Source organism: Neoarius graeffei, chromosome 11 (assembly GCF_027579695.1).
Source record: "Neoarius graeffei isolate fNeoGra1 chromosome 11, fNeoGra1.pri, whole genome shotgun sequence".
Classification (NCBI taxonomy): Eukaryota; Metazoa; Chordata; class Actinopteri; order Siluriformes; family Ariidae; genus Neoarius; species Neoarius graeffei.
The window spans coordinates 15,769,302-15,782,108 of NC_083579.1; the positions used below are offsets into that span (position 1 = coordinate 15,769,302).

Genomic DNA, 12,807 nt, shown 5'->3' on the forward strand with positions numbered 1-12,807 from the left:
CACAACACACAGCTTTTCGCACGTGCTGAGAGACTGGCTGTCTCTGTAGAGCCAGAGCTTTGCTTTTTCTCATGGAATCACAAGAGGGATATTGGTATTGTAAAATTATTGTATCAGTGGTATAATAATAATAATAATTATTATTATTATTATTATTGAATAATAAATTATAAATATATAATATAATGTGTTATAAATAAATAATATAATTTATTATTAAATAATAAATTATATTTTTTTTAATTAAAAGGTGAAAAGCTAAAATTACTACAGTTCATTAGTAATATAAACATATGCACAATAATAATGCACAATAGTAGTTTATTAGTACTAGTATTATAATAATAATAATAATAATAATAATAATAGCTAAAGATGTATACATGTATATATTGCTCGTACAGTTATTTTATGATAGTTATTTTATTAGTATAGTTATTTTGCATTTACTACCACTACATAATAATAATAATAATAATAATAATAATAATAATAATGAACCGTTTTTTCATTTGTAAAACATTTATGTAAATGTGTCTATGTAAATAGGACATATGTGCTTTAAGTGTCCCTCTCTGGAGGAAATATGATCTGCATAATTCATGTGGCGAGAGATGAGGAAAAAAAAAAAGCCGAACGCTAGTCGCTCCTCGCTTGCCGACACTATCAATGGCATGATTATCAAATCTGAGTGGGGCGCATATTTTTTGGGAAGCGTGTGATCTTCTTCCAGTCACAATTAATATGAATGAAACGGCGTGCTGAGAGCTCGTCCTGGGAGAGAGAGACAGCTCTGGGAATGCTGAAAACGCACACAGGCAGAGTGAGCAGCAGCGTTTCGCTCCCTTTCAGACAGTGATCTCCATGCTAAATCGCCTTCATTTATAGAAGTAAAGAAATAAAAATTCGCTTCTTTAACTGAGACGTGAGGTCTGATGTGAGTTTAGCTGGATGCTGTGAAGAGTTAGGACTTTTGCACTCAATGATTTGCAGACCTGTTTTCATGGCTTCCGCCCTCAGGAGGTCTCTGCTTTGTCATTTCTCACACATCTGAACCCAGTCCATGCTGGAATGAAGTCCTGGAAAGCAGCGCGTGTTTGTGGGTAAGCTTGAAATCAGGATTCTTCCAGAGCACCCAAGCAGCTCTCTGCGAAGTCAAGATATTTCAGCACAGCGTCTTTCAGCCGTTTCCTTTGAAGGCCTTGGAGTTGGTACACATCTCAGCAGGAGCACAAAGAGCCAATGGGTTGCTCCGGGACTATAGGCGCGTCACGGTGTGACGGCTGATTGGGCGGGTGAGAAGGATAGCGTGTTTAGGACTTGTTGAGAGGCAGAGACAGGCCTTGATGTCCGTGTTCATGTTGAAGGAAAGACAAAAAGAGTCCAGAATCTTCTGCGTCCCTAATGTGTGGCATGATTGTGTTATTAGAGCCCCTCCCTCTCTTTCTCGCTGTCTCTCTCACACACAAATGTATACTTTGCAGCAGCCTCTGTGTTCAAGTCCCACCTGAAAAACAGTATGAGAAAAGCCAATGGCAGTGGTAGAACACTGAAGTCCTTAAAATGACACGTGAAAGAATCGCAGCTTTTTCCTCGGCTCAGTGTTTCATATTGAGGAAGTCTAAAGATTGGACTTTGAATGCACTTAACGCAGCCGAGTGAAGAGAGCTACGGTATGTGTGTGAGGGAGAGAGAGAGGGAGGGAGGGAGGCAGGGAGGGTGAAAGAGAGTGAGAAGGATACCATGGCACATTTGCAAACAAAATGTGCTCGTAGTAATTGACCTCAGTGTTGGAATAAGTTAACCTTGACTCAGGCACTCGCAGCATCTTCAGACGAAAGCGCTGTGATTCCAGTGAAAGTGCCGCTGCACAGCGATGCCCTTTTGTTTAGACTTAATTGCCAAATTATCTGCCTCAAGACGAGAGAAAGGGAAAGAGAGACTGAGAGAATTATCATGACTTCAAGACTTTCTCCTCAACTCAACTCCTCGGGTTTAACCCGGGCAATATTTACTGAGAAGATGCACAAATTATCGGCGTGCTAAAGTCACGCTGAAATCCACAATGAATGTTCTTAAGGATATAAATGACTGCATGTTCCCGTCCATGGTTTGATTTGATTTGACTGAGGATCTGTAAATTAATTAATTAACGAATAACAGTATCCTCAGACTTTGTTGATATTAGCCATGCTATAATTAAGCACTCAATAAATAAACTGAAAAAAAAAATATCAGAAGGCATAGTCCGACTTTAATTCTATTTCACTGTTATTTTGTACTATTGTTAACATCCTGCTTGGATATTTATATGACTTATTTATTATTATACCGCTAGACGTTATCCCGCCAGTGCTAGAATTAGCTATGCTATAATTAAGCACTAAATAAATAAACTGAAAAAAACAACAACTAAATAACACTATTGTTAAAATGATATTTACAATGCCACTAAATGTGTAAATTATAAATAAAATGTAGAGAGAAAAATATTTTTAAATGATATTGATGATCAAGATAAAAAATTATTATTATTATTATTATTATTATAGAATCCAGAGCAAAAAAAAAAGTTGCGCATGATTATGTGCATGCATTGACGCTAAGCACAGCTGGATTGTGTTTGAAGTGACATGACTACGTTTTTACCAAAACGACCGTACTTTTTTTTAACGTCTGATGACTTTCTTTTGAAACTGCTGCTCAGACCGAGGCAGTAATTTCTCTGCGTATTTGTTTGAAATGACACAGCTAAACACCTCGATGATTTAATGTGCTACAAGCTCTAATGGCTTGTCCCCCACGCAGACATAACATGAACATTCAAAGTCATTGGTTTCTGGCGCTCGGAGCTTGTGAACGTCCTGTCTGACTCCCGTTCGGAGCTAATATTTCTCTGTCACAGAACACACATCTGAGTGGCCATGTTGTGACACATGAGAGGAGCGAGGAGGAGGAGAAGAAGAAGAAGAAGAAGAAGAAGAAGAAGAGAGGAACCTCAACCTTCTCTAAATTATGCCTGAGCAGAGAGTGGGGGAGGGACGGAGGGACGAGGAGGAAGCCGAGCCTGTACAAGGCATCGCAGGTCATCTCCAACGTCATGTGGAACCCACAAATCACTCCATAATCCCCTCCAGACAGGGGGTGGGAATTAATAACAAAAAACAATTGTACACAGGAAGTCAGTAGTTAATTATTTAGAGGTGTTTCCAGTGCAGCAAGGGAAGCTTTCCAGATCTTTCTCCTTCAGTCTGGTACCTTTAGGGAGAAGGGACGAGCGGCCATCATCTTCTCATATTCTCTAATGCAAACAGTAAATGGCAGCTTGTCAATAAACGACTGTTTTATGTCATTTATTACCCCACACTTCCTCATTGCACTGTACAGAACAATTTGGATGACAGTTATGGCGTTGTTTCACTTTGTGTTAGCGTCGCGCTACAAATGGGATGCGTGAAGGGGCGAGCGCTAAAATGATTGTACCGTCTCTCTTTGGTTTTTTTATTGTTTTTTTTTTTCTCCCCCTAGTTTTATCGACGTTGGATAATCAGACTTAGAGTGCCCCCTTGAGTTTGCAGGAAAACTGTAGAACCTAGATATTGGAGTGAAAAATAATAATCATACTACAATCGTCGTATAATAAGCATTTTCACATTTCGATGACATCAGACAGTGGTCTAGTAAAGAACTAGACCACCGTCTTGCTGCTCACGATCAGGGATCGTATAAGATATTTCTATCTGGATTGAGTTGAAAGTGCAGGAGGTACTGTATGTTCTATAGCATAAGAGCTGCTCGTGTCTGTGTGTCAGTCAACACCAAAATCAAGAGATCCTTCCAACGGGATCCAATATGGAGCCTGATAAAGATTCAGTATCACTGCAATAATGTTGTGAGGAGGTTATTTGCCACACGGCATGCATGGCAACAGTGAAGCCGAGCTTTAAAGGCAGTGTTGAGAGGCTGTCCCGTTGTATTTAGTATGCTCGAAAGAGTTCTTTACTTAACCCAAACACGATTCAGCGTTCTGAAAACATTGATCTGTGTTTGGGTTAAATGAAGGAAGGTGGATGGAATACTAACCAGCAGCTCACAAAGTGTGCACTTCTGCGTCTAGGAGCTGCGACAACACGACAACTCCATGCAAATAGTTCGTCTGAGTAAGAATTTATTCATTTGTTTGGTGTTGATGTTGTTGTTTTCTGGAAGAGAAAGAATATTTTGCTCACAGTGATAGTTCAAGTGCAAAAAGGGCAGAATTGTTTGTCTGCACGATAACATTTGAAGATTAGTGTTGTGTCTAGTGAAGATTAGTTACTGTGTCATTTTGTATTTACATTCTGCTCAACAAAAAAAAAAAAGTAATGACAATATGATATATATATTCTATCCGCATTCACCGGATATGAGCAATCGCGCGCTCTGATTGGCTACTCTACTACTAGGCTATCAGCTCATATACCGTGAGTAGAGAAAAACAAAATGGCGGAGCGTGTTGCTGAACCAACCGAGGACGAAATAAAAACTCTACTCGAAAACAAAACCCTAAAAAATACCAAAAAAAAAGCGCAACAAAATATGGAATGAAAGTATTTGATGGTAAGAACGTATCTTTTTTTTTTTCAAGAATTATTATTATCGCATTTTTTTACAAATTGCTCCTGTCATTTTGCCGGTTTGTTCACATTCTAAGCGGAAATGATTTTGTCGGACGTTTTGTATGAAGTTTTTATTTATCGGATTTGCCAAAAATGCTCGGTTTCTCAAAATCCAGTGAATGTGGATAGAATAAAACAGTTATTCCACTCAATCTCATCGTACATGGCTTATATATATATATATATATATATATATATATATATATATATATATATATATATATATATATAGCAACACAGTAATTAAATTACTCATGAGAGTAATCTGTTAATCTGTCATTATTATCAATCCATAGTGTCTAATGTAGCTGAAAAAAAACCCCTCCTCTCAGTCAGAGTTTGGCGTGTGTGTGTGTGTGTGTGTGTGTGTAGCACTTAGCTGAGTGTATCTGTGCTGTGTTTGCAGGACTGCAGCCGTACACTTACTACAGTTTCGTGCTCGTTGCCTGTACGGTGGCCGGCTGCGGAGCAAGTAAGCCATCTATGGGCCGCACGCTGCAAGATGCACCAGAAGGTTATTGCACTCTGTCTCTCTCTCACACACACACACACACACACATACACACATACACATCTCCCTATCCATCACTGCATTTCCTTTTTTCTACTTGCACATTTTGATTTGATTTGATTTGATTCCTCAGTAGACGTTTGTAATGCTTTCTCCGTTTCATTTCATTTAAAGAGTTAAAAGGGGATGCTTTTGTTTCCTGTCTAGGCGTCTGGGCCGTCCCGAGGCACGTTTTGGTGAACAGCACGGCCGTAGAGCTCTACTGGAGTCAGCCGTCCCGACCCAACGGCCGTCTCACACGCTACCGGCTTCTGCGTGATGGGCAGAGTGTGTACACCAGCGGCCCACACCAGAGCAAGCACACAGACACCGACCTGCAGCCGAACACCAGGTCCTGTCACGGCCAACACTCGGCTTTCAAACACTGTTCGGAGTGATTCCTAATCCCCCGCTTTTTAAGAACAAACAGAGAGCCGGCCTCATACCGAACCATAAACAGGTTTTCAGAAAGCAGTTGTTAAATCGACGCTAATAAACAGCTGCGTCGGTTGTGAAGGTGTTCATCAGTCCACTGCTGTATCACCCACAGTCACACAATTATAATACGATGAAACAGAATGAGATTTTCATAGTACCTTTTGTTCCCATCATTGGAACTATGATAACATTTATTTTGATTTATTTTTTCTTAGCATTTTAATACAGAAATCCTGGTCACTGGAATTAAATGAAAGAACGTTTGGCTTGTATAATAATGGCGTTTTCATATCAGTCCTTTTCTAACTTTTATTATTATTTCCTTCAGTTTGGCCACTTAGTGTTATTATACTGTAGATGATACAGTGTGTTATGCATGTGCTTTTTTTTCGTGGATGGATAAAGACAAATGTTTTCCTCAAACTAAATTTGTCATACAAGTAATATAAATATAAATCTACAGGGAATGAAATCCAGTTGAGTGCGATTTTTTTTTTAACTGTTTGTATCTTCAGCAATTGCGAACATGAGAAAATACAAATCCACTTTGAAAATCCACACTAACCACAATTTTTTTTTTTTTGGTGATTTGTTTATAATTAATATTAATAATTCACATTTTAAATCTTCTCATCCGTGTGTTTGGAAAATTTGAACATTCAGAGGCACAAAAATGTAGAATGTAGAATGATTTTTTCATCTGTGTAAAAAAACACACACGCGCGCTGCCTGTATGCGTTTGGATTGTGCTGTTTATGCAATATAGAGAGTAAATATTTGAAAAGACGGGCTGTGTCCAATAAGCAGCTTAAGATACAATATAAATCTGTTTGTTTTCATTATGTTATCTGTAGAGAGAGATGAGGTAATGCCCAACTTGTCATTCAAAGCTTCACTAGTGGTTCCTGATTTTTTTTTTTTTAAACATTATGTCATTCCATGTTGACAGCACATATTTAACATGTCAAAACCATGAGAGAGCTGTGATTGGATGGTTTGTATAGGTCACCGTGTCAACCCCCATCCCGTTCCGTCTTTGTTTATACGCTCGCTTCAAAGAGGGTCTCTTTGAGGCATGACATTTAATTTGCCGTAATTCCAGATGACCTGCCAAAAGGCATTCCCCTCTCCGCTCCTCGACCCTTTTCTTTTTCCTTTGTCCAATTTAACTCGGTGAGCAGCGGCACAATAGCAAGTGCTCGCTTCATTATCCGCCGAGGTTATAGTGAGACGCAGGAAGCAGCTAACCGGTGGGCCACGTTCATCGATTATTTATGACAGTGTTGATTAGCTGTCACATTCCTCACCACTGTAGAAAGTCCGGCTGATGAGTGAAATATTACGCTCCCTCTCTGAAAGATCTGAGCAAACCTGATAGGAACACGCCGCTTCCTTTGATGCAGCTCAGCGCGTTTGCCAATTATATCTTACACCCATGCAAAGAGCTGTGCACACATATACTCCTGTCTCTTTATTCCTATCAGGGCCTGGATATAAACACACACTGTGTCTCTGCCACTTATATCTAACACACAGACATATTGTGCATGCTATTCTCCGAGATCTCATGCTTGCTGAGTGTGTACAGTCTCACGTGCTGGCTTGGCGTGAATTCGTGTTAAACGTTTTCAGTGGCAAATCTGCACTGCTAATGCACTTTATTGGCAGTGTATGATTTCCGATGGCCTTATTTTCAAGGGATAGTGCTGGAACAATAGCTAATGTGGCGGTATTAATGGCTGTGTACAGACTTTATGGCAAATTAAAAGCCTTGAATGTTCAACATGACCCACGCCTGTTGCCAAAGCAGACCTCCGCACTGACACGTCGCGCTGTTAAAAGGCGAAATCTATCTTGTGAAGTCATGTCCGTGTTGAAAGAGCTTTCCTCTTAGCGTTTTATAAGCACGCGTGTGCATGCCGTTCATATGCATGCGCGTGGAGCATCTATCAGACGTCTGAAAGATCACTGTGGAGGCACTGATCAGCATTGCATTAACACTGTCATCTGTTTAATAGCATCACCCTTTATCGATCCACTTGGGAGCTTTAAGCTCTGCTGGTGAAGGGAAATTAACAGCAAGCCTTCCATTAAAGTACTTGAAGTATACTAATAAAAAATGAAAAAAAAAGGCATCAACTTGTTTTGTTTTTTGCATTAACGCCATCAAGTCAAAGTCAACGCTCATGTTTCCGTTATGACTCTGTTTCTGCAGATACGTTTATGAGTTGGAGGCCGGTACCGATGCTGGAAGCAGCATGAGCAGCCAGTACATCATCCAGACCCCCGTGTCATCCCCGGAGAAAATCCCTGCTCCGTATAACGTCAGCGTCTTGGGCCCGCGCTCTGTCTTTGTCGCGTGGTCACTCCCAGGTAATGTTTTCACCCTATTGCGCAATGCACCTTCTCTATTTAGCAATCATTGAGCAGTGATTTATCCATGCTTCGGCCAGAGAGAGAGTCTTCGTGAGGAGAAGAAAATTTACGAGGAGCGTGCTGAGGATTGTTATGCGAAGCAGTCGTCGGCTGGACGTAGCAGAGAATCAATTAGCCAGACGTTCGAACTCAAGTGGAGGATTTCCTAACGTTAGCGTGATTTACTGAGGAGCTGTGTAAAGTTCCTGCTGCACTTTATGGCTAATGCCTTTCTCTTTACTTGGCTGATTTGTTGTTGTTGTTGTTTAGTTGATTCCTCAAGAGTTCCTAAAGTGTGTATAAAAGAGCTTTAAAACATATCTATTTTCCCAAAATGTATTCTACTTAAGGTAGAAAGCTAGACGGCCTTTTAGATTTTTCAGGTGTAGGTCATAAAACGAATTTTCCCTGACACCCAGTTATTTTTGTTTAGTGGCCCGAAAGCTACTGAATTCAAATCACAGACTTGAAATTTTGTCCGTTTTTTTTAAATAGAACAATTAATGAATTTAGGGCCACGTGGCCCTAAATTCTCCGCTATTTTTTCCTGCTTCACCATGACGCAATACAAGATACTACGTCACGCATTACATGGTGGTGGGCTTTCCGCATTTGCGCAAGGCATTGTGGGATCCAAATTTGAAACCGGAGAGAAAAATGGAGGATGTGAGTGTGCGAATGAAACATGAAAGAGCGACTACAGTAACAGAAAGCGAGAAGAAAAGACGCTGTATTGCGACCAAACTAATAAATATCGGCAGACAGCGAGCACCTCGGTGTGATCAGCTGTTCGTTTAGTGACAGAATGATAGAACTGTCAGTGCACGCTCAAAGGTAAACCTGCGCATGCATGCACGCACACACACGGACTTCCTCTGTCTGCTTGACTGCGTGAAGCAAGTGATTTCATGCACATTATTTGCTTTAATCCCCTCAAATTAAATAACTTCCCAGCCACTGAATGGCCTGATATTTTGTGAGATATTACAGAAGTAAACATATTTCACAATGACCAAATTTCAGAGGGAACTAAATTTCACTGATCTTATGAAATCGAAAGGCCGTCTAGCTTTAAAATCTTTTCTCAAAAGGAAATCCTCTGTCGTAGAGTTCTACCAAGAAGCAATTCGATATTTCCCCAGAAAGACAACACAAAGAACCTTTCAGGATGCCAGATGGAATTTTGTTTTTTTCTTAAAGTGTACTTTTAAGTGTCAATCAGAGGAACACGAGCATCTGTGAGTTCATGTATGCAGAAGAGGGTAGACAGCGCTTTCTTCTCAGGGCGTTAAAGTGAGAAATGAGCAGCGGGTCGAATAGATGAGGCTCGCTGGCTTCATGTGTCTCATTGGAAGCATGTGTTCGCCTTCACCTGGCTGGTGGGTGGGAACTCGCAAAAAAATAAAGAGGTGTGATCGGTGCATACACTACCGTTCAAAAGTTTGGGGTCACCCAGACAATTTTGTGTTTTCCATGAAAAGTCACACTTTTATTTACCACCATAAGTTGTAAAATGAATAGAAAATATAGTCAAGACAGTTTTCTGGCCACTTTGAGCATTTAATCGACCCCACAAATGTGATGCTCCAGAAACTCAATCTGCTCAAAGGAAGGTCAGTTTTATAGCTTCTCTAAAGAGCTCAACTGTTTTCAGCTGTGCTAACATGATTGTACAAGGGTTTTCTAATCATCCATTAGCCTTCTGAGGCAATGAGCAAACACATTGTACCATTAGAACACTGGAGTGAGAGTTGCTGGAAATGGGCCTCTATACACCTATGGAGATATTGCACCAAAAACCAGACATTTGCAGCTAGAATAGTCATTTACCACATTAGCAATGTATAGAGTGGATTTCTGATTAGTTTCAAGTGATCTTCATTGAAAAGAACAGTGCTTTTCTTTCAAAAATAAGGACATTTCAAAGTGACCCCAAACTTTTGAACGGTAGTGTATGTAAAGGAGGCTGTAGAAGAAGTTTAACTTTATTCATACCTTAGTGCAAACTTGTGAAGTGCAATCACTTATAATTCAGCATCTCAGCACTTCTATAAACTAGAAATTAATATTGAGTAAGTGACACTTTAGGCACAATATGACCAAATGTTCTGTTGATGTTTACTCCGCTAGCAGAAATAGATCCTGGAGAAGCCACACTCACTTTATAGCTCTTCAGCTGACTCACTCTTTTCTACATTCCTGTGAAAGGTTCTTTCAGTAAAATTAATGTCCCTTCTTCCTTTTGACGAGCTTTTGTATTTTAAGTCAAAAGTTATGTCCTGATGTCACAAAGACTATTGTAGGAAACGTTTCGGATGAGGAAGTAAAGTTTTACAGACGAGCGGCGTGATACGCACAGTGAAACATCATGGAATGTTGGTCACCTAGTGGACTGAAACTAACTGCTATATAAATATAATTATTCTATCCACATTCACCGGATACAGTATGAGCAATCGCGGGCTCTGATTGGCTACTCTACTACTAGGCTATCAGCTCATATACCGTGAGGAGAGAAAAACAAAACGGCAGAGCATGTTGCTGAACCAACCGAAGATGCAATAAAGACTCTACTCGAAAACAAAACACCAAAATTATCAAGTATTTAAAAGAAACACAAATAGCTAACAGAATATACTGTAGTTTTTTTCCCACAATATCTCCTGTTCCACACTCCAGCCCAGTCAGTGGCGGTAATGCACCTTTAAATTGGTTTGCCAACCACCAAAAAAAACCCTGAAAAAGAAGACAACCCCCCCCCCAAAAAAAAAAATACAAAAAAGCAACAAAATATGTAGTAAAAGTGTTTCATGGAAAGAACATATCTTCTTTTATTTTTCAAGAATTATCACATTTTTCACAAATCACTCCTGTCATTTCGCCGGTTTGTTTACATTCTAAGCGGAAATGATTTTGTAAGATGTTTTGTACAAAGTTTTTATTTATCAAATTTGCAATAAATAAAAATAAAAATGCTCTGTTTCTCAAAATCCAGTTAATGTGAATAGAATAAAACTGGTATTCCACTCAATCTCGTCGTACATGGATTATAGCCAACTCGGTGCTACGCGCCTTGTCGACTATCAGCTCATATACGACTCGATTTTGTGGAATAACTGTTAAATATAAGAAGTAACAGCAGCAACTCTCCTTTAATTAATGCTCTCTCTCTTTCTGTCTCTCTCTGTCTCAGTCTCTGTCTCTTTCTCTCTGTCTCTCTCTGTATCTGTCTGTCTCTTTGTCTCTGTCTCTCTTTTTTCTGTCTCTGTCTCTCTCTCTTTCCCTCACTCACTCTCTCTCTGTCTGTCTGTCTCTCTCTTTCTCTGTCTCTCTCACTCTCCCTCTCTCTTTGTCTCTCTCTCTCTGTTTCTCACGCTCTCTGTCTGTCTCTCTCTCTCTCTCTCTTACCCTTGCTCTCTCTCTCTCTCTCTCTCTCTCTCTGACTGTCTGAGGTAGATGATGTGAAATGTTCTGTCCTTGCGCCGGCCCTCAGTGATTCCTCTCGTCTGCAGCCCACTGGCCTCCGCTGATCAATCAGCGTGTGTTTGCACTCGCAGGCAACGGTGGGCCCATCTGCAGGGTCCCGCTGAGCATTGTGGGGCTGCCAAGACTGAGCGTTCTCCCACCCAGAGAGCATGAACACAAACAAACAAGCATGCGAACAAACAAACAACCGACCCCCCTTCTTCCTGAGTTCTCTCTCACTTCGTCCTGAGGTTGTGCTTCAGCAGGGTCCAACACACCCTCATTCCCATTCAGACCCTGCACGCTCACGCCTGTTACACTGTCCACCTGCTGAGTGTGCATGCGTGTGTGTGTGTGCGTGTATGTGCGTGTGTGTTGGGGGGGAGAAAAGGAGCAGGTATGTTTTTTGGGAAGCTGTTCATGCATGCGAGTGTGTGTGTGTGTGTGTGTGTGTATATATATATATATATATATATATATATATATATATATATATATATATATCAGCAGCAGACAATCAACGCTGCTTGAAGGTAGCATGCATGAATATATATATATATATATATATATATATATATATATATATATTCATGCATGCTACCTTCAAGCAGCGTTGATTGTCTGCCGCAGATGGTCCATCTTTTGTTATTATTATCTCATTAGGCCTCTTTCGTATGAGAGGAACCTGTTCAGAAACCTCAATTACTTCTTAAAAGCCCTAACTAGCCCCTGTGGCCACTGAAAACATTTACATAGCCTGGACCGTTTATTGACTTTACATTCTGAGAGCCAAAAAAAAAAAAATCTATGGCTTTAAACTACAATCTCTCACGGTTGGTTAAGTCCAAATACCAAATCGGCCGTGGATTTTCAAGGCGCACCTGCATTTGACATATCGGATCTGATGGCACATTCCTTTTCCTTTCCTTTGTGCCATTATTTCTGATTAGACTCTCATTCGTTTTGAAAGTGGGGAAAACTCCAAAGTCCATGATTAGTTGTAAATAATAGAACTTAAGGACCCTTGCGATTGAACTTGCCTGGCAGGGGAGCGCTGATCAAAGCACTGTCTAATTTGAGCGGGGTTTGTGTCTCGGGCAAAAGACTACATCTGGTAAGGGAGGTGGCAATGAAGGAAGTTGAATAATTTAACTTTTTCATTTGTAAAGATAATCAGACCCCTTGGAATACATTGCAGGCCTCATAAATGTTGAATAACCTATCAGCCTCTAGTTGCTGTAAATTATGAAAGGCTCGAGTGATGGGAATATTAACAAAGCT

General features: G+C 40.3%; 1 protein-coding gene across 1 annotated transcript in view; it reads left to right on the forward strand.

The window, feature by feature from the left end:
* The window catches only part of ush2a (Usher syndrome 2A (autosomal recessive, mild)), a 500,620-nt gene that overhangs the window by 411,019 nt on the left and 76,794 nt on the right, over window positions 1-12,807 (forward strand). Inside the window, exons 55-57 of the mRNA XM_060934842.1 lie at window positions 5,065-5,172; window positions 5,377-5,560; window positions 7,862-8,019. Of these exons, the coding sequence (XP_060790825.1) occupies window positions 5,065-5,172; window positions 5,377-5,560; window positions 7,862-8,019 (450 nt within the window). The remainder of the gene's footprint in view (window positions 1-5,064; window positions 5,173-5,376; window positions 5,561-7,861; window positions 8,020-12,807) is intronic.